The sequence below is a fragment of the Pithys albifrons genome, chromosome 3 (genome assembly GCF_047495875.1).
Source record: "Pithys albifrons albifrons isolate INPA30051 chromosome 3, PitAlb_v1, whole genome shotgun sequence".
In the NCBI taxonomy this organism is placed as follows: Eukaryota; Metazoa; Chordata; class Aves; order Passeriformes; family Thamnophilidae; genus Pithys; species Pithys albifrons.
This window is the reverse complement of record NC_092460.1, coordinates 19,664,069-19,690,320: the sequence shown is the minus strand read 5'-3', so window position 1 is coordinate 19,690,320 and position 26,252 is coordinate 19,664,069. Positions and strand designations below refer to the sequence as shown.

At 39.2% G+C, this 26,252-nt stretch overlaps 1 protein-coding gene across 2 annotated transcripts in view; it reads left to right on the top strand.

Moving 5' to 3' along the window:
* Nucleotides 1-26,252, top strand: part of EEFSEC (eukaryotic elongation factor, selenocysteine-tRNA specific) — a 122,506-nt gene that overhangs the window by 59,984 nt on the left and 36,270 nt on the right. For both annotated transcript variants that reach the window (XM_071550882.1, XM_071550881.1), the window contains exons 5-6: nt 3,987-4,625; nt 18,667-18,823. In XM_071550882.1, the coding sequence (XP_071406983.1) occupies nt 3,987-4,625; nt 18,667-18,823 (796 nt within the window). The remainder of the gene's footprint in view (nt 1-3,986; nt 4,626-18,666; nt 18,824-26,252) is intronic.

Genomic DNA, 26,252 nt, shown 5'->3' with positions numbered 1-26,252 from the left:
GAAAAGAATTATGGTAGTCTTTCAGACAAGGGGCCTGCAACTTTTTCTCTGTGTAGGTTGGTATGTTCTGACCACCAGAAGATGATACTGGAAGCAGGAAGATGAGACACCTTATTCTTTTAGATTTGTAGCAGAGCAATAGGGATGAAGGCAGTCTGTGTTCAAAAGCAGCAGATACAGGATTGCATTTTAGTCATGCAGTTGGGCCTGAGTTTACTGTTCCACTTCAGCTTTAAGGAGGCACTTCTAGATGATACCAAGGTGATGTTTATGGCTGCAAAGTATGGCCAGTTTGCACTACTTACGAGTGGGGTTTTTGCCTTGTTTGGGTGCTGATTCAGGTCGGCTTGCACTTGGTGTATTTCTAAACCTCAGGGCTGAAATGGTGCTTTCTTCATTTGTTGTCTTTCTTCTTGGAGGTAAGTTTAAAGATACAATTTTAATTGGGCTCCAAGGTGTGATCTTTATTTTTAAACTGTTGGAAACCTCCACGTTTGAAGTGGGGTATGTTTTTATAATATGTATGTAATACTTCTTTTATGAAAGTGCTGCATTTATAATCAATGTTTTCTCTAACAGATCATTGAGACTAACTTTTAACTTTACTGTTTCTCAAAGTATTACAGGGAAGTATGGTTGCTGTATCTTTGATATCAGAAAGATGCACTCAGCACTGGGAGGCAGCAGGATGACTAGGATTTTATCTAAAGAAGCTGTGAGCAATGGCTCATGGATGATAACTTAATGGAAGTTGGATAAATAAAGGAAAAGAAGCTCTGACATATTAGGGCAAAAAGTCATTAGTCGACTCTTTCTGTATCCTATTTTCCATTCATCTGCAGCAAACTGCTTTGAAAATCTTAGTGGGCTTTTCCTTTGGTCTTCAAATAATGGAATCTCTTATGTTGAGTAGATTTGTTTATTTCAAGGGCCAAACTGTTTCATTGCTTTTCATTTGTTTCCTATTTTTAAATGTACATTTGAAAACAAACTCCTTTCTCACCCTTTTTATGAACGTTTACATAATGCTTTAGGAACATGAATGTGATTGTACAATTAAAAGTTTAAGAGAAGCAAATTTCCTTGCAAATGATGTAAGATTTCAACATATGGCTCTTGATTTATTTGATGAAATATAATCAATTCCTCTCTGCCACAAATAGAAAACAAAATATGAATGAATTTCTTAGCAAAGTTTATAGCAAGTTTTATAACGGTATCCAAATTCTCATGTTTACCTACATGGTTCACATGCAGTAAAGTCTGTCACTTTAAAATGTCACTCAATGTTGTTCACTTTCTGTCTCTGAAGGCCTCATTTCCCCCCACTCTTTTGAGTGGATTGCTAAAACGTGTCCTGCACTGTTTTTGTGAACGATGTAAGGTAGAACTTGTTTTACAGACAGCAGTTTGGGGACTAAAATGGGGCGCTCAAAGTAAATGCAAAGAAATGCCAAAGATACATCATAGCTGGTCTCCGTTACAAATTCCTGTTGCTCAGGACAGAGTGCTCTGAATTATTTTATGTCCTTCTGTTGGGACATGGGTGTACTGAGTGATCCAACCCCTTCTTGAGAAGTCCATTGCTGTGGTAAAGTTAAAGTATGTGAAAGCTTAGAACTGTGTTATAACTTGTAGAGATCCCTTACACTGAGAAACGAGATACGCAGCAGAGAAACAAATTTAATACCGAAGGTCAGTTGCATCCTTTCAGTGCTTCTGGGTTTGTGTTTTAAGGCCAGACAAAACAAAGATGAATTTTAGTTATGTATTTGAGTCTTTTGAAGAAAGCCCCTACATTTGGAATATTTTAAACTGTGGGCAAATGTCTCTGTCAGTCGGGGTCAGAGTGAAATGGAATGAAATACTGTACTGATGTTCATGGTCTGCTCAGAAAACAGGAAATCAGTGATTTAAAGCTGGCCCTTGTTATTTGATCCAGTGGGTGCAGACCAACTCTCTGATTCTCTTCTCTGCTGGTTCCATGTCTGATCTTTTGGAGGAGATGCAATTCCAACTCACTTTGGGTGATCTAATCCATCCCCAAATCACTTATGCACACGCTGGTGTTGTTCTGGTCAGATTCTAATTCTCACAAACATTGTGCTCTTGGAAGAGAAGTTATGGCCAGTTAAGATACTGTGCTGTCTTGCCCCTTGTACAGTTCTGGTGCTGAGAGCATGAGGGGGGAAAAAGGGATGAGCTTGAATGTGTTCTTCCCATTTATTTCTGTCATCTGGAATGTCTATGGGAACTTCAGGAACAATAATAGGTACTATTTAGAACAAATATAGATGGGCTGATTAAATAACCTGCAAGGTACTGGATAGATCAGCTTGAAGTGGTGATTTTCAGTCCTCTGGTTTGGGATTCTCTTCATCAGTGCTTGTGTATTTTGGTTTCTTACTTACAGAAATTAGAAGATAAATGGGCTGGGATGGGATTAGAAGATGGGCTCCTAAGGGACACACAGTGCTGGGAGAGTGACTTGAGAACAGTTCCAGCTGAGCAAGAGATACCAATGGCTTGAATGCTGAGAATTGTGTGGTAGCATTTGACATGAAACTTCTTGATAGCTGTAGAATTGAAGGAGAAGCAAGAAGAAATTATACTGAGAGTTGAGGTCTGTTCTAGGAATGTTGTTGTTCTGTACACACAGTGTAATGTTGTATATTGATAAAAACATGGTAAGGAAATGATCTCTGGAATTGAGCATTTTCATGGACAGTTCAGTTCTTGGATCTGGATGTTGGGGTTTCAGCCCTCTCAAAATATGATGTATAACTTTTCTGTGCTAAGGATTCTTGTCCCAGTATCTAATATTTATTTAGGAGATAACTGGTTTTTTTATTGCTAAAAATACTCTTTCAGTATTAAAAGCTCTCTAATGTAAGGACTTCTAGCCAAGTGATTATCTATCCAAGCATCCAGCATTAGCATGAATGCAACAGGTGGGACCATAAAGATACCATCAGAAAAAAATCTTTGGTTACATGCAAATTGAGAAGGCAGGGAATCTTATTCAAGGACGATGGTTTGCCCAACTGAGGAAGGAAAAAAGCCAAAATGAAGCCTTGTTAAATGAAATTGGTTTAGTCTGATCAAGCTGAGACTAGACTGATCTTTAAAAGCTCATTTCATTCTTCTCTTCTCCTTGAAATAAGTAATAGAATAGCAAACTCACTGAAGTCAAACATCTGTACCACCTGGGAACTTGTGGTGTAAGTGGTGATCAGTGCTGCATTTCTCCTATGATATTCCTGAGATATGGAACCCCACATTTAGCAGTGCTAGCCATGTATTTATGAACATTCAGACCTTCCTTAGAAAGCTTTGATAATTTTTTTAATGCGTGTAATACTACAGGAGGGTGGATTTTTATATTACTAATTATTTTGCCTTGATGGTTCACAACAGTTCACTGTGCCTGGTGCTGTGCAAATTCATTACAGGGAAAGGGTTTTTTTGCTCTGAATATTTTGCAGTTGAATTCAACCACACCAAAAAGGTGTATTTAAAAGATTTTCATCAAAAGGGTGGGAAAGGAGTCACATGGGTACCTGAATGGGCATTTATTGCCATACTCTTGATGGTGCAGATGCTTGGGGCAGTTTATTAAGTAAGTTATTCCATGGTGTGGGTGTATCTCATGATTTGCAGATTGCATTGTGGATATTGCAGCACAGATGATGCAAATATCAGTATAACTGGGGCCATGACAGTCTTGCAATCTAATGAACAGAAGTAGAATAAGCTCAAATATGTGGTAATTTTAAATCATATTCTATGACTAAATCTTATTCTATTCCCTTTCTGCTTTTTGAATTGTGCCCTCTTCTAGAAGGTCAGTCATCTTGCAAGACCCAGTATCATATGTGGCTGATATAATAAGCATTTATTATGTGATAAAACATACATATGAGTCTTTATGATGCAGTCAGGTGAAATTAATAGCTTCATTCTTTTTCTTCCCCTTTCATCAATAGGTGACAAAGAAAGTCAAGTCCATGCAGATGTTCCATACTCCTGTGACTTATGCTATGCAGGGTGACAGAGTAGGTATCTGTGTAACCCAGTTTGATCCCAAATTGCTGGAACGAGGACTAATTTGCACCCCAGATTCACTTCACACTATCCATGCTGCAATAATTTCCTTGAAGAAAATCCAGTATTTTCGAGGCGCTCTTCAGACTAAGGCCAAGTTTCACATCACCGTTGGTCATGAAACAGTTATGGGAAGAGTGATGTTTTTCAGTCCAGCCTCTGCTGACTTTAATGAAGAAATTCAAGAAAATGTTTTTGATTTTGAAAAAGATTATCTTTATCAAGAGCAATATTTGTCCAAGGACTCAGTTTCGTCAGAGGAAAAAGAAAATGACCAGGCAGGAGAAGTCCAGCTCCCAAAACAACAGTGGGCTTTGCTGGAGTTTGAAAAACCAGTCACTTGTCCTAAACTGTGCCTTGTGATTGGCTCCAAGCTGGATACAGATATTCATACAAATACCTGCAGGCTGGCATTCCATGGGGTGCTGCTCCAGGGCATGGAAGACAAGAACTACACAGAGACTTTCCTTCCAAAGCTGAAGGTGTACAAACTGAAGCACAAAGAAGGACAAGTGGAAAGGGTAAGCTATCTCTTTAATGCTCTGCATGGGAACTGGAAATACTTGCTCTGTATAAGTACATATATTGGTAGGCTGCAGAATTTTCACTGCTGTGTTGCAGAGCCAACCTGTTCTAATGTTTGTATACCTAGTGTGTTACATCTGGTGTGCTTGCAAACAGCCAGAAATTGCTGTCTAAAGTGACTGTTTATTCAGTGTAATGCAGTGTTGAGTAATTTGATGCTGGTTTTTCACTGGTCATTTTGGTGTCTAATCAGTATCTTCTTTCCAGAGATGTACTTTGTGTACCTTCCTAAGTGATAAAATTTCCTGCTTTCTGTTGACATACTTTGCAGTGCATTGGAAATAGAAAGACAGCGTGAAACAGAAAGTAGCATTAAAGTGCATAAAACAAAGGACACGATTACTTCTTTTTTGTATTTTCATATTTTAATAAGTGAGAACTTCAGTTGTCAACATTTATTTTTAGTAGGCAAAAAGAAATCACCTGCAGGATGCCTTATGGAGCCATAGCATGCTGAAGTTGGAATCAAGCTGGTAACATGGAGAGTTTGAGCCATGCTAATGCATCTTGTTTCCATGTCACACAGGTGTTAATCTGCTGTAGTGTATGTACTTGACCCACTTCAGTGTGGCAGAAAATAGAGGTGCTTTCTGGAGGAGTTCACACCTACAGCAAAAACTGACTGGGGTTTGTTTTTACTGTCTCATTGGTATGAAGAGATACACTGTCTGTAGTGGTTGGTACTACATTGCTGGCATAAGTTCAGTCTCACTGTCTGTAGTGGTTGGTACTACATTGCTGGCATAAGTTCAGTCTCAGTGGTGGTTACCTTTCAGTCAACAGTGGCAAATAATTTGTTTATACATTGCACAGTGGAATTTTTCATGATGAATGGTTTGGGTGGAGATGTACAATATATTAATAACTTAATTGCTTACCCCTTGGTGAATAAAGTTGGTGTAAACTTTAGCAAATGTTTATTTGATGCATTAGTATGATAGGTGTTCTATTAACTTTTGGGTAAAGTGCTATTCATTTTTATTTTCTGAATTCAAAACTTGATTTTAGAAAAAAAACACGATAATTTCCTCTCTTCAAAATTTGGTAAAGCTGAGTGAGGGTTGTGTAATACCTCTCCTTACTTTGGTATAGGAGATGAAACACTTGGCACACCTTACCATGTTTGCAGTGTATAATGCAGACTTCTTGACTGTTGTTTGTTTGCTTTACTGATTTCATACTGTGAAGATCCCTGATAGGGCATGATTTTGAGTTAATGAGATTCTTTGAAATGCCTCACTGCATTAATTGATCAAATAGGTAATTCATATTTCTCCTTTTTTTCCCCCTCTGAGATTTCTGTTGCATTTTTAGCTTTAAAAAATTTTAAAAGGAGAACAGAAATTTCTCCTTTGAATTTCCACTACTGATTTTGAAGGCTGTTGGTTTTTTTTTTTTCAAAGGAACTACAGACCTTTGGTGTTGTGTTGGTGTTTTTGGATGCCAGTTTTGACACTAGGAAGGAAAGTAGTTAGATGGATATCTGTAGCTTTGTGAAAATTTTCTCTGTTAATATAGGTTATATGGGACACCCAAAACCAGCAGTCAGTCTTCACAGTTTTGGTAGCAGGTGTGTTGTCTCCTTTGTTTGACATGCCTGGCTGCTTTTCTTATTGGCTGATGCTGAACTAGAACTTGGAGTCTAAAGTATTCTGTCCTCTAAGCTGCAGAGAAGCTCTAGATGTATCTGGATGCTTGTTGTATGACACTCTAGAGCTTTATGAACTCATGAAACATTTGCCTTTATCCTGACTAAAAATTTGCTCACTTGTGTATGCTCATTCTGCCTGGATCCAGCAAGATCTGGCTTATCAACTCCTTTTGTTTCTCTGTGGCTGCAGGAATATGAATGGAAATAGAAATTTGTGTGACCTGTGGAGACAGATGCTTTTCTTCAAATGAGATAAACTCGTCTCAGATTCTTTTTTTTGCTCCCAGTTAATGGCACTAATCTATGGAACTTGAAAACTTGCAGAATTACCAACTGTGTGAGTTGTCTGATGGGGTTTAACAGAGTTTGCTGTTAGCCTCTGCTGTGCGTTTTTAATTGTTTTTATTGAATGTTATTTTCAAACTGTTTACCAGTTTGTGTGTTCTCCTATTGATTTTACTGTGTAAATAATGGAGTAATGTTAATCAGTTACACATACTTGATTTTTTGGTCCAGAAAATAACCAATGAGCGTGGGGTATTTAATACTTGACCAAGAGAGTAATTTATTAGGCTGATATATTGGTGAACAGTTTTGATACCTTCCTATACCTTTTAAAATCTGGAGCAGTGAGGTTTATTATTTTATTCTGTCTTCATATGCCACACAGTGTGCCCTGAACATGGGCCTTGGTCACTGTTATGGGTAATAACTGGCCCTGGAAAGGAACAATCACCATCATCTGTCTGCAGGTTCTGTTTGTACCCAGGCACTGCAGATACTCGGGGCTGGCGTTTTCCCTGGTGCAGCTGAAAGGGTGGAGGAGCAAATGTAAGAAACACTCATGGTGTGGAGTCAAAGGGGCACACAGGGCCTTGGAGTTGGTGGGAAGAGGTTTGTGCCAGGTATAAAAGGCCTGCTGGGGAAGTGCTTACAGTCGAGATGGCTGCTGTGGAGTCTGTGCTTTTGCAGAGCAGCAGGAACAATTGGGTGGTACAGGGACTTATTTTAGCACACAAAGTCACTAGCTAATAGAAAATCTGAATCAGCTGGTCCCACCCTGCTGCTGATGGATGGCTGGAGATTAGGATTGCTGAATTTAGGGTGTCTATTCTTGGCGCTGATACAGGAAAATTTCTGTTGAGCAAGGAAGCTGCCCCCTCCCCACCTTCCCTGGGGAGGCATAAAATAATAGTAATTAAAAAATATGTGTTACCTTCACAAGAAGCAAACTTTTTCCTTCAGAGAATACTGCTGGGGAAAATTAGCTTCATGGCTTCCTGAGAGGCTGGGAGAGAGGGAAGCAGGGGCACATAACATTGGCCTTCCCAGGTTTGGGACGGGGTAGAAACTGCTCCCTTAACAGGCTTGTAGAGGAATTCAATAGTGCCTGTTTGTAAAATGTTGCTAATCTCATGTGCTAATCTCCCAAGACCCCCTGCTTGTTGCTAGAATTAAAATTAATTCCCTGCAGTTTAACTACCAGTTTACCCGGGAGAAATCAGGCATTTATGGTTTGGCTTTTTGTTCTTATTCTGATTACTTTCAGAGCACTGATGGAATAGTAAGAACTGTAAGTTCATTAAGTTTCAGCATCACAGTATTTTTCTTTTGTGCCCCTGGTGCACAGCACCCTCCTGGATTTTAAGGTTTTTTGGTTTATTTAATAAAAAAAAGAATATTTATTCTCAAAGAGTGTTTGACTTACTATGAGCAAGTGTGACATTTTTCATGTTTCACATAGAAATCAAATATGTGGAAAATATGATATTTACTACACTGTATTTTAAAGTAAAAAATCATATTTAAACTAGCAAACAGTCTTCAGTTGTACATTTTAGTGAAATTTCATGCCTAAGCTTCCTGGTTTTTCCTATTTGCTGATATTATGGTAAATGTTATATGAAAATTCAAGTACTCTTGCACTGCACTTTGTGCTGCTCACTCTTTCCTTTTGGCATCTTGCCCCTTGAGTGGAGCACTGGGAGAGAAAGAATCAAACCTGACTACTGTTGTTCACTAAAATCTTTGAATTTACCTGTTTGCAGCACATCCTTGAGCCTCTTTTTTTTTTTTTTTGCATCCTTATTTATCTGCTACTTTTTGGGGTTTGTTTTTCTGGGGGGGACAGGAGGAGGAATATGTATTACTGTGGTGTATGAGAAGTTAGCGTTTCCTGAGGTGCTGCACAATGGATGAAACTGAGGTGCATCTTTGCTATGAAAAGGTTACGTGATTCAACTTGAGTAATGATTTTTATCTGATACTATATCTGATGTTTTTGAACTGTTGCAGAAATGTGTGAATGTTCCTGTTTTATTTTAGACCATGTTTTTGTTTGTTTGTTCGGGGATTTTGTTTGTTTTTGTGGTTTGTTTGGTTTTTTTGTTAGAGTTAGTCTTCATGGGTTAGTTTAAGGAAAATCAAAATACATTATTCCCTCAGAACTAAGAGGGCATTGGCAGAGGTTTCCGTTTGCTTAACTGGATGATTTTAAAGTGATTTGAAATACTAGTCCAATTTTCTCATGCAGAGAGGACTTGAGAAAAAAACCCAGTGGAAGGAAGCTTCTGTTGAGAGCATCTTTCTGGTGTGGTTATGTGGAGACAGAGACTGTTGCTCTCTGGACACTTAATTTTTGCAAAGCCTTGGCTGACTGACAAGTGTACTTTCAATAGGAAAAGGGTAGGCTGGCAACAAGTGGCTTGTACTGATACAAAGGTAAAAGAAGGCTGAGAGTGCTGTTGTGAACAGCAGTGTGATTTTAAGGAGCATGATGTGGGAATCTTGGTGCAAAAAAGGGCAAGTGAGATGCTGTGAAGGAGTTTTTCCCCTCCCATTTGCCATAAAGTGCTGGCTGTGGATGTGGGCTTGCAGGTCAGCAGCTCCTGGAGTTGAAGACAAGTAAATTATGAAGATAAACAGCAACTGTTGTCCTTGGTCTTGTGCTTCTGGAGAAAACCTGCTCACCAGTCAGCTCTTCACAATTCTCTGGGCAAAGAGACATCTAACGCCATCTCTGAAATATCTTTTTCTCTGAATTTAACCTCTGTGCAGCATTGCAGACTAACTCCAGTCTGACTCATGAAGCAGTTACTCAGTTCCTGGGATAAATCCTTTATTTGTCACATTATTTGCCCTTTGGCTTCCATGAACACACAGGTTGAGTGTAGAGAGTTTCAACTGAAAGGTGAACAGTAGAAGTGCATCATGCTTTCCTGCATGACTCAGATGTTCTGCCTGTTATGAAAGTGTTTGCACGAGCAGGATTTATCTTAGGATGGTTGCCACAGGGTGCTATTGTCAAGGGTAATCGTAAATCAGTAGCTCTGTGGCAGAAACAAAAGGAGAAGGAAAAATCTCTGCCTTGCTTGCACAGCGTCAGCTGCACCTTCTGCATTTTCAGGTTTGAGTAGTGAAAAATATCCATGTGTTGGCTGCTGTGGGTTCCCATTTTAAGCATCGCTGCATGTTTTCCTATCAGAATGGACTTCTTCCTAAAACTGCTTTCTCTGTTTTCTTCTGGCATTAGGAAGAATTAATTTTCTCTATTTCAAAGTTTTCAATGTATCTTTTTTATTATTTGCTTGCAGGTTGACTTTACTTGATGGTAATCATGTTCCACTTGTTTCTTCTGCTGTTTCCTTTCGTGTATTAAAGGCATGGGGTGTTCTGTTTGTAGCCACTCTATTCACAAGTTTTGTGGGTTGCTGGGTAGTGAGTTTTCCTAATTGAAGTCATTCTCGTGGGGACTGAGGCACTCAGGCCATCATGTAGCCATCGCTTGGTTTCTAGGGGATGGAAGAATTGTTTATTGCTTAATAACAAGATGTTACTAATTGTTTGAATTTTGGTGTGATCTAAGTGTCCCCAAGGAGAAATGTATTGTTGCAGGTGCAAGATGTGAAAATAGGTTGAGTTATCAAGATCTTTATCAGCAAATGTCTTCTGTAGCCTGAATGGAAGACAGAAAGCTTATCTTTCAGCATCTTTTGAAGGTGTTGGGGTTTTTCTCTTCTTAGTGGGATAGCAACAGCTTTGTCAGAGCAAGTGCATTACCTGACTGGTTCACACATCTTTCTGGCCTTTCAGAAGAAGGATGAGAGATTGTGGCGTGCTAATAACCAACTGCAGGACGTTGGAGAAAATGATAAGTTTGTTGATGACCAGCAATGACCGAGATTGTCCCTTGGGGAATTCGATGTTTTCAAAAGCAGCAGTTGTGAACATAGTGGATTTTTAACAATTAGGAGCCATATTTTGTCTTTTAATTCCTTACAGCTTTATATGAGTAAAAGCACCAGCATTTAGTTACTGAGCATGTGTCAAGTTTGTAGTAGCTCAGCCACAGACTTAACCAGACTGCTGGAGGAGGGTACAAAGGAGGAAAAATGAACTTGCTCATGAGTGAACAGGAAAATCCGAATGTGGTTCATAAAGGAACGAAACCAGATTTCTGAGGAAGTCCCCATTGCTTGGGGAGGCACTAAGCTAATATGGGAGTGCCAAAGTATTCCTGTCTGGAAAGATTCTGAGTAATGGATCATTTATAAGCAACACTGGTACTTTTTTTCACTGAACCCTTTCCAGATATCAGTAATCCCAGATTTTTTTTTGGCAGAGTTGTGCCTATATACTGTATTTAAATTATTTGCCACAGAAATACTGTTCCTTGAATTTTCTGTTGCATGATTGCAGTGCTTCTAGGAATGAAGGGAATTAAATTTTACCTGCTTGGATAGTTAGGTTCTTTCATCTAACTTGTTTCTAGAGAGAAGAGTTTAACTGGCTTACTAGGGCTACTGTTGCATCTGCTGTTTTCAGTGACAGTGCAGTTCCAGCAGGATAGCAAGTAAAACTCTGCATCAACCTGGTAGTGATACTTTTTGGGTGACTGACATGGGTACAAAGTGAGTAACAAGGCCAAGCTGTGAAATCTGACTTGGTGCTGCCTGTAGGCACAGGCAGTGACCTGGGCTGTCTGCAGAACCTGCTGTGACTCTCGCTGGGAGAAGTGGTAGATGTCACTCCATCATCCACTGTAAACATGAAGACGCCACAATTATTTTTCCTGCTTTGAAGTCTGAGCATGAGTTTGTTTGGTTCTGCTTGGCTGCTGATGGTATGCTAAATACAGTAATACTACAGAGATGAAGGCAATCAGGTGAATAGAAGTGCACAGCACATTCAGTAGTTAAAATGCACTGTAAAACAGCAACATAAAAGATGCATTTATTTATTGCTCATTTACTTTTTGAGTAAGAGTTTGAGAAGCTTAGTGGGGAAAAGGTGGAGGGAGGACAGTCTGCTCATTAAACAAATACTATTTCTGTTAAACAGTGCTGAGAAAAGAATGGTGATGTTTCCTTACTGACACAGCATATGGATTAACACAGTACAATAGACTTGCCATAGAAGTGTGCCAGCTAAGTCACAGAATCTGCTTGCTTGCCCATATGAAAAAATCAGTGTTATGTTCACTAACCAGTAAAAGAATGGCTTGTTCCACATGATTGGATAGTAGAATTTTGCAAGGTTTGAGTAACACCTATTTATATTAATATTATTAAACTTAAAATGCAGACATGCTTTTGAGTCTTGCAAGCACGTGGACAGCTGGTCTTGATTTTTCTGAGGTTTGTGTAAGAGTCACCGGTGGGGGAATCAGTTTGTCAGCAAGGCAACCAATACACTGTTTTATTTATTGGATACAAAAATAAATTAAGCATGTTACTTATGTTGCAAAATCAAGAATTTGAAAGTTAGGAAATACCAGATTTACAATTGCCTGTGTAACATTAATTCTGTTCCCCTGTGCCTCTATCCTGTGCACTTAATAAGGGAGGGTTCCTCTGAAATATTTTTGGATGTGGTCATGTAAAGTCTATAGTGTGGGGTATATCAAAGAGGGACAGTAATGAGGTTGTATGGACATCTGGCATTTCTTAACTTCTTAAGTGCCCAATTCTGCAACTTAAATAGCTAGTTTTATATAAATGTAATTTCCTAGGCATTTTTAAAGTAAAAAGATAGAGTAAAATTAAACCTCCATATTGCTGAACTGTAGCCATCCCTGTACTGTACACCTTCAATGGGTGTGAATTATAAATATTCAAGAGAATAGCACAGGCTTGTGTTGCTTCATTGCACAAACGTTGTTACCAAGTGGCAGAAGGAAACTGTTACCCAAAAGAGAGGATACTTTGGGCAGCAGATCCACACAAGGAGTTGGAGATCATGAAGGAAGTGGTTGACCTGGAGATGTTCATATATCCATGTGGTGTTTTCAGAAGGGAATGTGAGTCTGTGTCCAGAGTTGGCTCTCTCCTCTCCCTCAGCATCAGCTACTTCAGGCAGCTCTGAGTCTGTCCTCACCTTTTTGCTTAATTTCCAGTGAGGATTTTGTAAGCCTCTGCTCTGTTTTTGCCCCCTGCCCTCCCCAAGCTATTTGTAGGCAGTCTCCTTTGCAAACAAATTATTTTATGGTTGATAATACCTGACCTCCTGCTGTGCCAGGTTTATGCACTGTTCCAAATTAAACTTGCCAGGTCCCACTGATGTTTCCTTTTGGATGTTTAGGATCTCAGAACCTGAGTGAAAACCACAGTTAAAATATTTTAAAATAGTGAGGAAAGTGCTTGAATGTTCTTAAAACCTGAAGGTCCAACAGAGTCCTCCTGGCTGCTCAGAGCTCTCTTCACCTTGGCAGTCCTCTCTGTGTCCTGCTTACAAGACCAGGTCAAGACCTTTGCCTCTACAGATCATCTTGTCTTCAGAACAGCCTGTTTCTTGGGGTTTGTTTTTGGTTGGTTTTTTTTTCTTGACTAGTAATCAAGACAAGGTTTTTAATCTGTATAGCAAGCCAGGGCTGGCTGGTCTAGAAATGGATGGTGTAGGATGTAGTAACAGTCCTTTAGCCTCCTCTTTTCTTTGTGTTGATGTTGCTTTTCCTACATAGAGGGAAGGCAGCATAGATTAATAAAAACTAAAATCATGACATCTAGTTTCTTTTCACTTCATAAAATTAATGTGTTCATTCAGACAGTGTTAGGAATTAGTTTAGTACTTGTGGATTTTTTGGAATTCAAACCTTCTAAACTTTAAATACAAGTGAAGGAAACTTGCATTATTAAGGTGCATAATGAAGTTACTGCCCTGTTGGTACCCTGTGCATGCCTGGGGAATGCTGATTGGCAGGTACAGAGCTTTTAAAACCCAAAGCACTCTGGTTGTGCTCTTCTCACTCGTTTGTCCTGACTCAGTACGTGTGACTCCTTTTCTGCTGCTGTTCTGGGTTTTATTCAACTGTAGTGAGGGCAGGATGATCAGCAAAGAGAAGGGCATTTTATGTCTCCCTGTGAGATACTCTTAAATGCTATTGTCCCTTTATTCAGAGAGGCAGAGAAAGCAAAATGTTTCTTGGATATAAGAAACAGGCTGGGGAGAGATGAGACAAACATCTGAAAACCAAATTAATGGAAACGAAGAGATGTTTGTGTTGGTTTCTTACTCTAGTAGAACAGCAGTACAAAGACATGAAGACATTTCATTCCCATTCCTTCTTCCTGGCGGAAATTTAGTTTGTTTGCTTAGAGGATGGTGAGAATGAAGGACTTCAGAGCCCAGCAAACAGCTGAAGGCTTCTAGTGCTGGAGGGAATTGCAGAAAGAAAAGTCTTTATGATGCTGTGAGCAAACTCTGGAGGAAAAGACATGGCTGACCAAGTAATTTTTTTTTTTTTACCAAGCTGTTCACCTAGTTTTCAGTAACCAGCTGTAAGAGGAAAGTCTTTGTAGAATCAGAAGAGCTGGAAACTTGATTGTTGGTGAAATCCTCTCAGTTCCTTTCTCCTTCACCCCTTTTCTGGCCTCATGTGCTGTCATTTTCTCTATGCATGTAACTTTTAAAAAGAACAATAATTTGCATTCTCCAAAATATTCTCATTTGTGACACAGAAATGGAAAGTGCTTGAAACTGATTGCTAGAAATAAATGAGCTGTCACTGATCATGATGAAGATGTCTCAAGTGTACTTTTTCTAAAGTACAAAAAAGTAATAAAAATACTTTGCATTTTCAGTGTTAGTCATAGATTCTTTTTGTTCTTTTTCCTCTCCTGTTGTTTTTCTGTTTTGGTTTCAATGGACCATTTATCAGTTTGCAGAGAATAATCCTTAGGCCTGTTTTCATCCTTGAAAAAAATTCTTTTTAAACCCATATAATTTTTTATTAAATCAGAAAATATTTATCTTTTGCTTTGTGTGTCTTGTCTAGTATTTAATATTCAATGCTTTTCCTTTTTCTGTCTCAAACCTTTCCTAATTCCCATCTCATTCTGGCACCACTTTGTTTCCTCCTGTGTGTTTCTGTTCTGATATGCTATTTTTTTTTTGCTACAGATATTTTAAGAGATGGGAGTTCCTTGCTCTCAGAATGTGTGATGGATTGCCTGAGACGGTGTTCAAATGACAGTAGTTTTTAAGTTATCTTAAAAAGTGGAGTGGTTTAACAATCTGGACAGTATAATTTGCTGTCCTACTCAAAGGGGAATCTCCGCGTTGTTTTTCCTTGGAATTTTACCATGATTTGCACTGAATGCCAACACATGTAGTGTGAACTGTGATGTTGCAAACAGTAAATGGTTGGGTAAGTTCTGCTGGGATGGGGAGTGCAAGTTGGTTTGGTTTTTTTTCTGTGAACTTCTTGTTGTTAGCCCAAGGGTTATGAGCCAGAGATGCACATACTTCACCTATGGTTATAAAACGCTGTTTACTTTTTTTTGTGCAAACACAAAAGCCAAATGGGAAGGGATATTTCATAAACTCAGTGCTATTGTGTCCTCTGGTCTAAGCCATAAAACAAGAGTAACAGAGACATTCCCTTTGAACTTGAAATCCCTTTCTAAGCTGCTGATCTAACCTAAGTGAGAGGGGGAGACTTTACTAGTCAGAAATTTCTCTTCTGGGTATTTTTTCCCTTCCAGCCCCTTTTTTTTTTTTTTAAAGTCCTTAAGTGAGTTTGATGCTGCACCTCTGCCCATAAATTTAAAAAAATATTATCGTAATGTAGGTCAGTGAACTGAAACGCCACTGTACACCATGGGGGATTAAAGTCAGCGAGGCAGCCCTCTCCCACTCCTACTAGGTCATATGACAATATAAACAAGAAACGCAAGGAGCCTTCAGCTTTTTCTTGCCCTAATCCTTTGTTTATGCAGCACTTAAACTGACTTTTGGGGTCGTCTCTGTCTGGCATTAAAGCCCTAAAGCTTTTTGAAGTTTCCCTGAAGTTAATAAAATTAGTCTGCCCTCGTTGCGAGGCCCCTTGCTGCTGCTTCAGAGCAGACTGTGTATCCCTTACTGTCTTTGCAGCATTTGGCTTTGTAAGTTTTATAATATTTTATACAAAGAAAAAGAGGGTTTGAGAGAAAATCAGAAAGTTCTCCCAAAAGGCTGTTCAGCTAATAGGCCAAGTGATTGCCAGTGTAGATGTTCTGAGAACTCGAGGGGGATTAACTTAAAATCCCAAGATTGGAGGTAAATTGCTGGTAAAGTAATTGGAAGTGTTGAGTTTCAGTTGGAGAGAACAACGTACAATTCTCTGCCTTTTTACAAAGCAAGGCTAAACCAAAAAATTAACTTTTATATTCCTAACATGGTGTTAAAGTTGAGAAAATGAGCTTTCCTTTGTAGTAATTCTCTTCAACACTCATTTATTTTAATGCAACGACTGATCCAGTTATCTCTGTTCGTGTTGCAAGAGGCATTCGCATGTTATTTATTCTTTGTTGGGGCTAAGTTGATGACAGGCTGACTGGAAGGGGTGGACAACACAAGATGGGAACTGTAGTATTCAGTGTGTGAGACTGAGACTTTGGGTCATAAAGGTTTTATTCCCAGCAGCCACTCAGGCAAGTCACTGATCACTTATTATCTCAGCACCACTAAATCAGTTTTGTTTCTAGTGGCCTTTAGAGATGCCCAAGGAACTGTGATACCAAGAGAACATATCGATCAGTGAAAGGAGGGTTGTTGTTTTTTTTTAATGAGTTGATCACTAGAGTGAAAGGAGCAGTGCAGCTGGAGGCCTTGATCTTTCTCCTAAACTGAATGTACAAGAGCAAAACCCTAAAAAGCACATTTCCATATAAAGGATGAGGTTTTTTTAAATCAAAGGTTTTAAGTGAGTGTGACATAACTAAATGGTGATAGATTTTGTTGCTGTTCTAATCATCAGTTTCAGGTTATCATTACTGGTTTGCTCAGAGCTCCATGATGCCTGTAACACTTGGTCACAGAAATCATTTGGGTTGCTGAGGAGCCTCCTCCTTGCTGTGGCGCCTCTAAACTGAACCATGCTGGTCTAGTATGATTACTCACCCTGTAATTCCATTTTTAATTAAGTTAAAGATAACTTAGAAGTGCTCTGGGAATAATAAGATGTTTGTGTGGCCTTTAAAGTTGACTTCCTGTGGCATTTTGGGGGATAACTACAAAAATAATAGTTATGTGGAAGATCCTCACTGGAGCATAAGAGACCATCTGTGTTTCAGACATGAAGGAAAGAAGCACATAGCCAGTGGTGGAGAAGAGGAATGAAGTTCTGAAATTCTTGTTTTAGGAATAAAAGATTTATAGAAAGAAGTAATATTTTTTAATGCAACTGGAAAAAAAGGAGGTTTTGAGAATGTAGGTGCTTGTACAGGTTGGAATGAACAGCTTCTTTTTATGGCAGTCTTCTGTTCGAGACCCAAAGAAAGGCAAGTGTGCCTGACAGCTTATCTTCCCCCTCTACCACCACCCATTATCAAGGGCTGTGGTGAAAGACATTCAGTTTCAAATTTAAGCCAGAGGTTGCCAAGCAGCAATATTGCCGTAAATGGTTCACCCACTATTTTGAAGCAGTGGGAGAGGACAAATAAAATAAAAAACATACAAATGTGACCTTTGGGGAAAAGTTGGAGTGGATGTTTGGGCAGCAAATGGTGTTGAGACATCTGAATGCTTCTGCCTAAGCCTTGAATGCATCGAGCCTGGGGTGGAGTTGCCTGTCCTGTTGTCATCTTCACGTGAAAGAAGGAGGAAGGGCTGTGGATATTTCTTATCCTGGATGTGGTTCTGGGATAGGGAGAGGTCCTGCCAGTGCTCTGCAACACTGCACAGCACTTTCAGGGCTGTTTGTAGCTGGGCTAGTGAGCGCTGTTTTAAAAACAAAAAGGCTAGATTTAATCTCATATTGAGATTGGCATTAAAATAGGTGTGTATATATGTCACAAAATAATAGCAATCTTAGGGATTGGAGTCTGTATATGCATTGCAGTTTATGGAGGAGGCTGGAGGAAAGGATAGTTGCTTAACAAACCACCAGTACTTTGAGTCATTGTTTAAACTGAATAAAGGACGGTTCAAAACTGGTTATAGTTCTTCCCTGTTCTAAGTCACTTTGGTCTTTGAAACCCGTAGGTGTGGCTGAAAATGGCTCCTAATATATGAAGAAGAGCTGCAACTTTTACCATAAAAAGTAATCGTGGAAAGATTTAAGTAATATCCCCATATTTCTTCTGATAAATAAATGTTCTGTCCTCGTCTACAAGGTAGAGTAACTCCAGGCTTTAGGTATACAAGGATATTCACACCTACAGGATTAGGCTCACTTGACTGCACCTTATACTTTGTAATGCCTAAGGGAGGGTTGTTTATCTTGCCTTACCCACCAACATTGCTGCCTCCTGTTCCTGATAGCTTAATTAAGAATTCAACTTGGAATGGTTCTTCCCACTGGGTTATAAACCTTGAAATTAAAATTGGATACAATGGTCATAGGGCTTTTAGTTTAACAAATCAATATGTATGTAAAGGTGAATATTTAAAAGGGTCTATTTAAAAACTGTCATTTCTTTAGAAGTGTAGCTGTTGGAGTGCAGGTCTGGAGCTAAGAGAAAGAATGTTTATGTGAGTGATAATGTACTTAGCTGTAGGATAAGTAATGGAATAAACTTTTAGTGAGCATAGGTACTTAAGTGACTTTCATGAAAAGGTTTCAAAGCAGAAAAAAGATTTTAATTAACTGATCTTTACAGCATGTTGTGTTCTTTGTGTGTTTTGAGCAGAGAGTTAAAAGCAGAAATAAGTTAATTCATAAAGTCTTCTGTGATTTTTAAACACAAATTGCCTTAAACTCAACAGTTTAGATGCCTTGTCTAAAGTTTTGCTCATTTGAGGGGAGATGATTTTTCAAGGATGGTAGAAGTTGCCAGACTTAGTGTGTATCACAGATAACTTCTTGTTGCTTGAGATTGCAGACTCATGAATCCCTATTTCTTTTGCAGGTGATGGATGATTACAGTGTGATTGGTCGTTCACTGTTTAAAAAGGAAACAAACATCCAGATATTTGTGGGCCTGAAAGTGAAACTATCTACAGGAGAAAGTGGAATAATAGATGGTGGTTTTGGACAAAGTGGTAAATTTAAAATCCGAATTCCAGGTGGGTGCTTATCTGTTAACAAATACTAATGTATGTCAAGTGTAGATGATCTTTCCATATTGCAAGTCTGTTACCAGTTTTGACATCTGCTCATACCCAGTTGCATCACTGGTCTGGTGGTACCTCTTCTAATTAAATGATGGTGACTGTGACTTGTACTGTGATACTGAATGGCCTGAAGCCACATCTCCTGAGTCAACAAACTCGGGTCTCAAAATGACTTCTTGTTAAGTGGCAGTAACATAGAAATCATGCTGTGCCCAGAAAGGTTTGTGGTAATCTCTCCTCTCTTAATGTGTGTATGATTTGCACCAGAGCCCTCTGAACAAATAAAGGAAAGCAAACCTGCCATCATTTTTACCTGTAGCTACTTATTAAATATAGTATATTGGATGCAAGCTCCTTAAATTGGCTCTGTTCTGCATGTTATTACCTAACTTGCCTCAAGCAAAAACTGCTTGATAAATGGTTTTTTGGACATCTTGAGAGGTTTTTTTATTGCTTGTGTCTCCTGGTTTTATGATATTATATATGACTATTTTTCATCCTTGGTGAATTACAGGAAGGATTTATGCCTCCTTAGCTTAGAGCATGGGAAATGATGGGTGCTAGAGTTTATAAGTGTCATTACTGGGTTTTTTCCTCCTTCTTTAAGGCAAGAGAGTAGTTTTGAGCCTTTTCAAAAGGCAATAATAGGTGCTGCGTTTAAGTCAGATTGCAGGATAAGATTTTAATGATACTGGGAGTACTTCTGTGTTTCTATAGTGTTTTCAGCCTATTCATCACTAGCTAATCCCCCACCCTCTTTAGGGAGATGAGCAGGATTAGTTCTGTTGTACAAATGAAGAAAAGAAATAGTGTTCTATGACAGCAAACGATCACATAGCAACTGGTCTACAGAAGAAGGTGAAATTTCTTGCTGAAGATGGACTATTTTTCGATTAAACGTGGGGCGTGATGCAACTGCACTAATTTTGACCCTTGGCAAATTTCCCTTCTTCCTGTCACAAGAATTTCTGACTAGACAAAAAGTCTGTGTTCTATCCTATCTGTAATCTTAGTTTTGTCACCAGATGCTGGACTTTGCAAATAGGTATGAGAGCTTAATTAGTAAGCACAGTGCATATTTAAAGAATAAAGTTGCACCAGATACATGGATGCTTTTAGTTTTCTAGCACAGAAACACTTGTAAGGGTTCACTGAGATAGGTACCTTTAGGTAGGTGGTGAAATGATATGTAAAGGACCTTAATGCTGAGAAGGATTCAAACTGAAAATCAAGGTAATATCTTGCTTATAAGTGTAATGTTCTCACTAGTTTTTCTCTCCCAGAGGCAAAAATTTGATGAAAGAGAAAAACAACAGGAGGGTGGCATTTATGTTGCCATTTCAGCATTTTGGATGGAGGAAATGGTTCTTCCTGGGACAGGTAGAAGCATCATAAGGCATCTTTGCCACCATTGTGGATGGAAGCAGAAGCTACAATTGTGAACCAGCAGTTACATTAAGAAAATTGTATACAGGTTTAGAAAATGGCATTTGGCTCTGTATATTGAGTTGTTAGGAAGAAATGATACCTTTCACACAGGTGTTCATTATCTAATCTTGGTTACGCACTTCTGATGTTTAACAGCAGACCTTGAAACAGAGGACCCTTTATAGTTCTTTCAATGAGAAGAATATGTAGCAGAATGCAAGAATTTAATACAATTCTAAGGTAGGCAGAATAATACAACTTAGTTTGCTTTGCTTTAGTCTGGGTCAAACTTGGGTACTCTTGTTGTCTGGAAAGAAAAGGCAGTAAGTTAAATTACCTTAAGCTAAATTAAGTATCAAGCAGTGGGAAAGCAGCACAGAATTTGGAAGAGCCTAAAACCCCATGTCTTTAAGAGTTGCAGAGATTAGTGTGTAGGGGGAGGGCTATTGCTGTGATGCTGTTTAAGTTAACTGCAGTTCACATTCCTTTGTTGGATCAGTGTTGCTTTTTTAATGTGTCTGCATCCTGTTTGTGGGGGTTTGTTGTGTTGTTTTGGGGGTTTTTGTGTGTTTTTGTTTTTTATTAAATTTAACTGGTCAGGTTTTTCTCTCCCTTCTGCCCCATTCTTCATATTTGCCTCCCCTTGTGCAGTCTTTCTTACAGATTTCTTTTGTGAAGATCTCTTTTTAATTTTTCTGAAGTTATTTCTCTGTGATTCCTCCACAAATGTATCAGGGACTGGGAGGGAAGGGAAGGAAATGCTCAAGTTAAAAACTGCTTTGTACTGCCTCAGCCTGGCAGTCAGTCAGTCCATCCTCATTTAAAACCAGGCTTAACCTCTGGAATTGAGTTAGCTGCTTTGGGCAGTTAAACTCATGACAGCAGATACATGGTTTTAGAAATAAACCTCTACATAGCAATAAACATCTAGTAGATATTTCAAAGATTTGTGTCCTGGCTGCTTAGGGTACTAACAGGCCATGGCACGTTGTAGGGTGTTGGATGGTCCCACTGGTGCCAGTGGCCTCCAGTGCTGTGCCCGTGAGCAAGTGTTGGGCTCCCCCGGTGTTGTTCCGTACTCACTTGGAAATGACTTGGGTTTGCCTGTGGGTCACAGCCTGGGAACACTGACTTACGTTGTCTGTGGGCTGAAACTTGGCAGACCACAACTAGGAATGGCAGAAAGTGAATCTGTTTCTTATTCTGGCACTGCCTGTGTGCAGCCATAAGTCAGATATTTCTCTCCGCTCTTCTGCTCTGTGAAATGGGGATATTTACTATCCATTCTGGAAAAAAACAAAATAATGTAATCTCTGACTTTATTCCAGGCTTGGAACATTAATATTTCTTGAAAAGGCTTAATTATCTTTCTTTAGAGTACAAAAAATACATCTAGAGTACAGCCTGGAATTGGAAGTTCCTCAGTTGCTGAAAGATATCAGTAGTTTGGAAGAAATTCAGGGAAGAGCAGCAAGAATGCTGGAGAGACTGAAAGGATTGATTTATGAGGGAAAGAAGATGAAAAGAAATGCATGAAGCTTGGCTAAATGATGTCTAAGTGGGAGATATGATTATCTGCAAGTATTTGAAGAACATAACGGAGAAGAATCCCTTAGGGTGGTCCAAGGAGGTGAAAGCAAAACCAATAGCGTGAAATAAAGTGAAGTGTAGCTTGACTATTGAGAGATGTTATTTAGCAGAGATTTCCTTCTCTGCCAGATCATCTTTGCAGAGGAAGACGATGTATTCTGTTTTGAGAATAGTCATGTGCAGTTTGCCTGGGTGTTTGCTAGTGCTGGTGTTAGGGTACAGTGGACAAGGCAGCAGGGTGGTGGGTGGATCTCATGTCTAGTTTTGTGTCCAGACATGCTTTTATTGCTTGAAAGGCAAGTATAACCTACTTTCTAGGATGTTTGCAGCAGCATCTAGTTAAAAAAAAACCAATATTTGCTGGCAGATTGACTGTTCTGGAGGACTTTGTTATGGACCTGTTCATGCTTTAACTGAGGACAAAGTTTCAAGGCCTGTTAATTGACAGGATGATGCTTCCTTTCCAAGCTGGTTGTATGATCAAATGCATGAAAAGGGAGACTTAATCTCTAAATCACAAGAGAGTTTTGCCTAATTTAACAAGCTGCTTGAAAAACAAACAGGATTTGAAAGGCAATTTAAACTGCACTGTTTTAAAAGTTATTCTAGTGTGTGTGGATGAGGGAGGGAGCTACTGATGGAGTGGTGCTGGCTGAGGTGGGTGATGTGTGGCAGCTGCTTTAGTAGTAAATGGAGCACTGTGTAAGGTGAGTGAGTGAAAAGTATTGTTCAAGAACAAGTTTGGGGAGGCAGGAACTGTGTATTTAAGTGTCTCATTCTAAAGAAGATAAAAGCTAACAATGACAGGCTTTGGAAAATGCTTATTTCAACATACCTTGCACCAAGGAATGTCATGCCAGTTGATGAGAAAGTCAGAGGAAAGTTCAATGAAACATTTGAATAACTTTGTGCTAATTGTAGATTTTGTTTAACTGTCTCTCACCCAAGAATTGACCCTGTACAACTCTGCTTGGTTTGCAAAAATCATGATCTGTTGATGTGTCATAACATCTTTCAAAAGATTGACTCTAGATATGCCCATTTCATTGGTTTTTGCACATTGAGTTTGTCTTGTGCTTGATTATTGTAAAATGTAGTGACTTTTAAAATCTAATTGGAGCATATGTGATATGTCAGGCATGGTTCATTTTCCTGTCTGTGTCTTCATTGTCTAATTGCTAGTGAAGTGTTCGCCCTTTCTCAGGCACTGCGGTGTGTTTGCCTGCAATTCTCCTCTTCTCTTTTTGACTAAAAATTGTTATACATGACTAGACTTCAAAGCTACCTTATTTCTTAATGCGAAAGAAGCAGTGCATATCTAACGCTCATAAGAGCTGAACACGTTTCTCAATTGAGTAAATTTAAATGTAATAAAAGACACACTTTTCATAAGAAGAGATACAAATGGGAATATTGGAAGACCAGCTTTTTGGCTTTGCTGTTCTTTTTACCCATACAGGATAACAGTAGTTTTAAGTTTCTTGGAACAGGTGAAGACAAACTTGTTTGTGACCTTGTCTTTTGTTGCCAGTAACTTTCTGCCTTACACTTAGAAGTGTTTCTTATATATGAGAGAACTAGTCTGTCTCACTCTTCACTGCTTGTCATAGCAGAGGGTTTGAATGTGCCATAAAAGCCCATTCTGAACTAATAGCATGGATATCTCTCTAACTTGAGACACAATGCCTCTGGAATCCTACAGTGTTGGTATAAGGTGACATGAAGTGATGAGAATAAAGCAGTCTGCCTTATGCTTGAAAATCCCCCACATTGTTAAGTGTGAAATTAGGGCTGGTAATGCTGAATGTGTTTCCCTCTTGGCACATCCTTGGTGTTTCTATGTTTTGCCACATACTTTTTTTATTGGATGAGATCCCACACTGGCTTGAAAATTAGTTAATGACATAGTGGGAAAGCTATGATGTAAGAGCTGTACATGAACTGCTCTGCTCAGCATAATTTCAGTTTCAGTTAAAATTGAGGGTTTCAAAGTGGGATTCAAATTTCTTTCGGTATTTCTTAGCACTCCACTTGAGCAAGGAAGTCAACTGGATGTAAAATAGTGTGAGGGAAGTTAGTTATGCAAAGGTGGAAGAATGCAATAATAATTTGTGTATCACATTGGCTTCTGTAACTTCCCCCCTTAAGAACTATCTTAATTGTTATTTTTTTATATTTGATTTTTTTTTTATTATTATTCAAGACATATCTCACTTTGTTCAGGTAGGTCTCAACACACCAATGTAGCTGGCATTTGTGCAATATTACTTTCAGGGGTTTGGAGTTTTTTTCAATAATTGTGGGAGACAGGCTTTAAATGGTTGACTGTAGATAAATGTCATATTCCCAGCTTTCTAATTTAGAGGGCACTCCTTATTGACATCAATAGGAATGGGGCAGTCTAAACCTTTTCATTGCACTGAGAATAATTAAACATCCTGTCACTAAGCAGCATACTTTTTTGTGGGAGATCTTGACATTTGGAATTCTTTGGTTGTGTTGCATTAGAATAGGATAATCTTCTCTTAGGCCAAATGGAATTTAGGCACATTTAATGTCCTTGTTTTCCCAGCCTGGCTCCTGTTTTAATAAAGGAAAATAAAAAATTGTTGGCTGCAAGGGTCTGGTGGGTTGCCATCCCTGTCAGTATCAGGTGAGGCTGAGCAGGATTTCAGTCAAGAGGAAAAAGAAAAGCCCAAGGGCAAAGAAATCTGTGTAGCTGTGTTTTATTTAAAAGCTGGAGATTAGCTCTGCTTGTTCTTTCTCAGTCTCTTTTCCCCTACCCTCTAAAACAAACAAAACCTAAAATCCTTAAGGGGTACTTCAAGCATAAATCTCCTTCTCTCCTTTTTGTGAAAGTTGGCTGGTGTCGTATGGACAGAGGCTGGGAGAGGATTGTTGCCAGGGAGGCATCACTTCCTTTTATGATCCCCTCTTGAGCAGATTAAACTGTAGGGATGTGGAAGTACTGGTGACCACATAGGAACTGGGCATTTGTACTGCATTTACACAAAAAGGTTGGCCTGAAGGAACCAGTCCCTACCTTTTAAGTGGTGGAATCCTGTAAGCCCATGTTGGCCTTTGGAGCTGAATATGCAGATTTACTGACCTTGGAGTGTTCTTGTGGAATCAAAGTCAAGATTTGTGCACATTCCTTCTGAATGAAAACAGAGGTCAAGGAAGTGTTCACTAACTAACTGGCTGTCTGCCTCATTCATGTTAGTACTGGGAGATCGTGGTCTTGACTGTAATGACAGAATTGTAGGATGAAGTCAGTAAAGTCAGAGCTTTGAAGGGGTGATATTTTGATTGTAAGATTGGTTTCAGAGGCAGAGGGTCATTGCATGCTGGAGCAGATGGTGGGCCCAGGAAAGGCCAAGACTCTTCTTGGGAGTTGAAGTTTTCAATGAGTGTCTGTCCAACAGGCTGTTCTTCAGGGATCCAGCAGACATGGATTAGGGAATTATCAGGCATGAGGTCATGTAGCAACATTTGAGTGCTTCTGTGGAAGAAAAAGGTCCAGCTCCTGTCTAAGCTTTGTGTTGGGTACAGTGCAGACTACACAGTGATCTACTGGGTAATTGAAAGGAATGAGATGGAACCTTTTATTTTACTCCCACACACCCTTTTTATTCTTGTGCAAGAGGAGCTTCATTGGAAGTGTCATTAATGCATTGAAAGGACCACTGGTGGTTCTACACCATGTGATGTAATGCAGTGTTTCTTTCCGACTCATCACATTACACTGGTGACCATTGCACAACCTTGGAAGGCAGGACTATGGGTGCAATTTAGGAAAAAGTCCTTTTGCTCTCTGACCAATCCTTCGGTGGTAGCGAAGAACAGTCTGTACTGGCCCCTTTTTGCTCCCCTGGGTAGCAAAGCACCTTACACTTGCATGAGTGTGAGCTGAGTCTTAAAGCAAACCGAACTTTCACTCAGCTTTGCTGGCTATTGTGTTCATGTTTAGTTTGATATTTCTGTTTTTCTGAACTTTTTGTTTGCATGTGGAAAGCAGTAAAGGTGTAGGTACTGCCTCAATCTATAAAGAAAATTACTTTGAAAAGACAAGAGTGTTGTGGTGAAGTTAAGCATTTACAACTTTAGAATATTAAAAAAGGCATATCTTAATTATCTCTTCATTGTGTTCTGATACCAGGTCCATTCAAGTTTGTGTTCCCCATGCTGTCACACACAAGAATTTTGATGGTTTGGGGTAATGCTTTGTAATTGACCTGTTGTCCTGTACTGAGTTTTTCTTCTCCTCAGTGCGTAATTAACTTCTTTGTTTTTTGCACTTTGTCCTGCTGTAAATATGAAATCAATTATTTGTGCTATTTATGGAAAAAAGGCCTATTAAGAA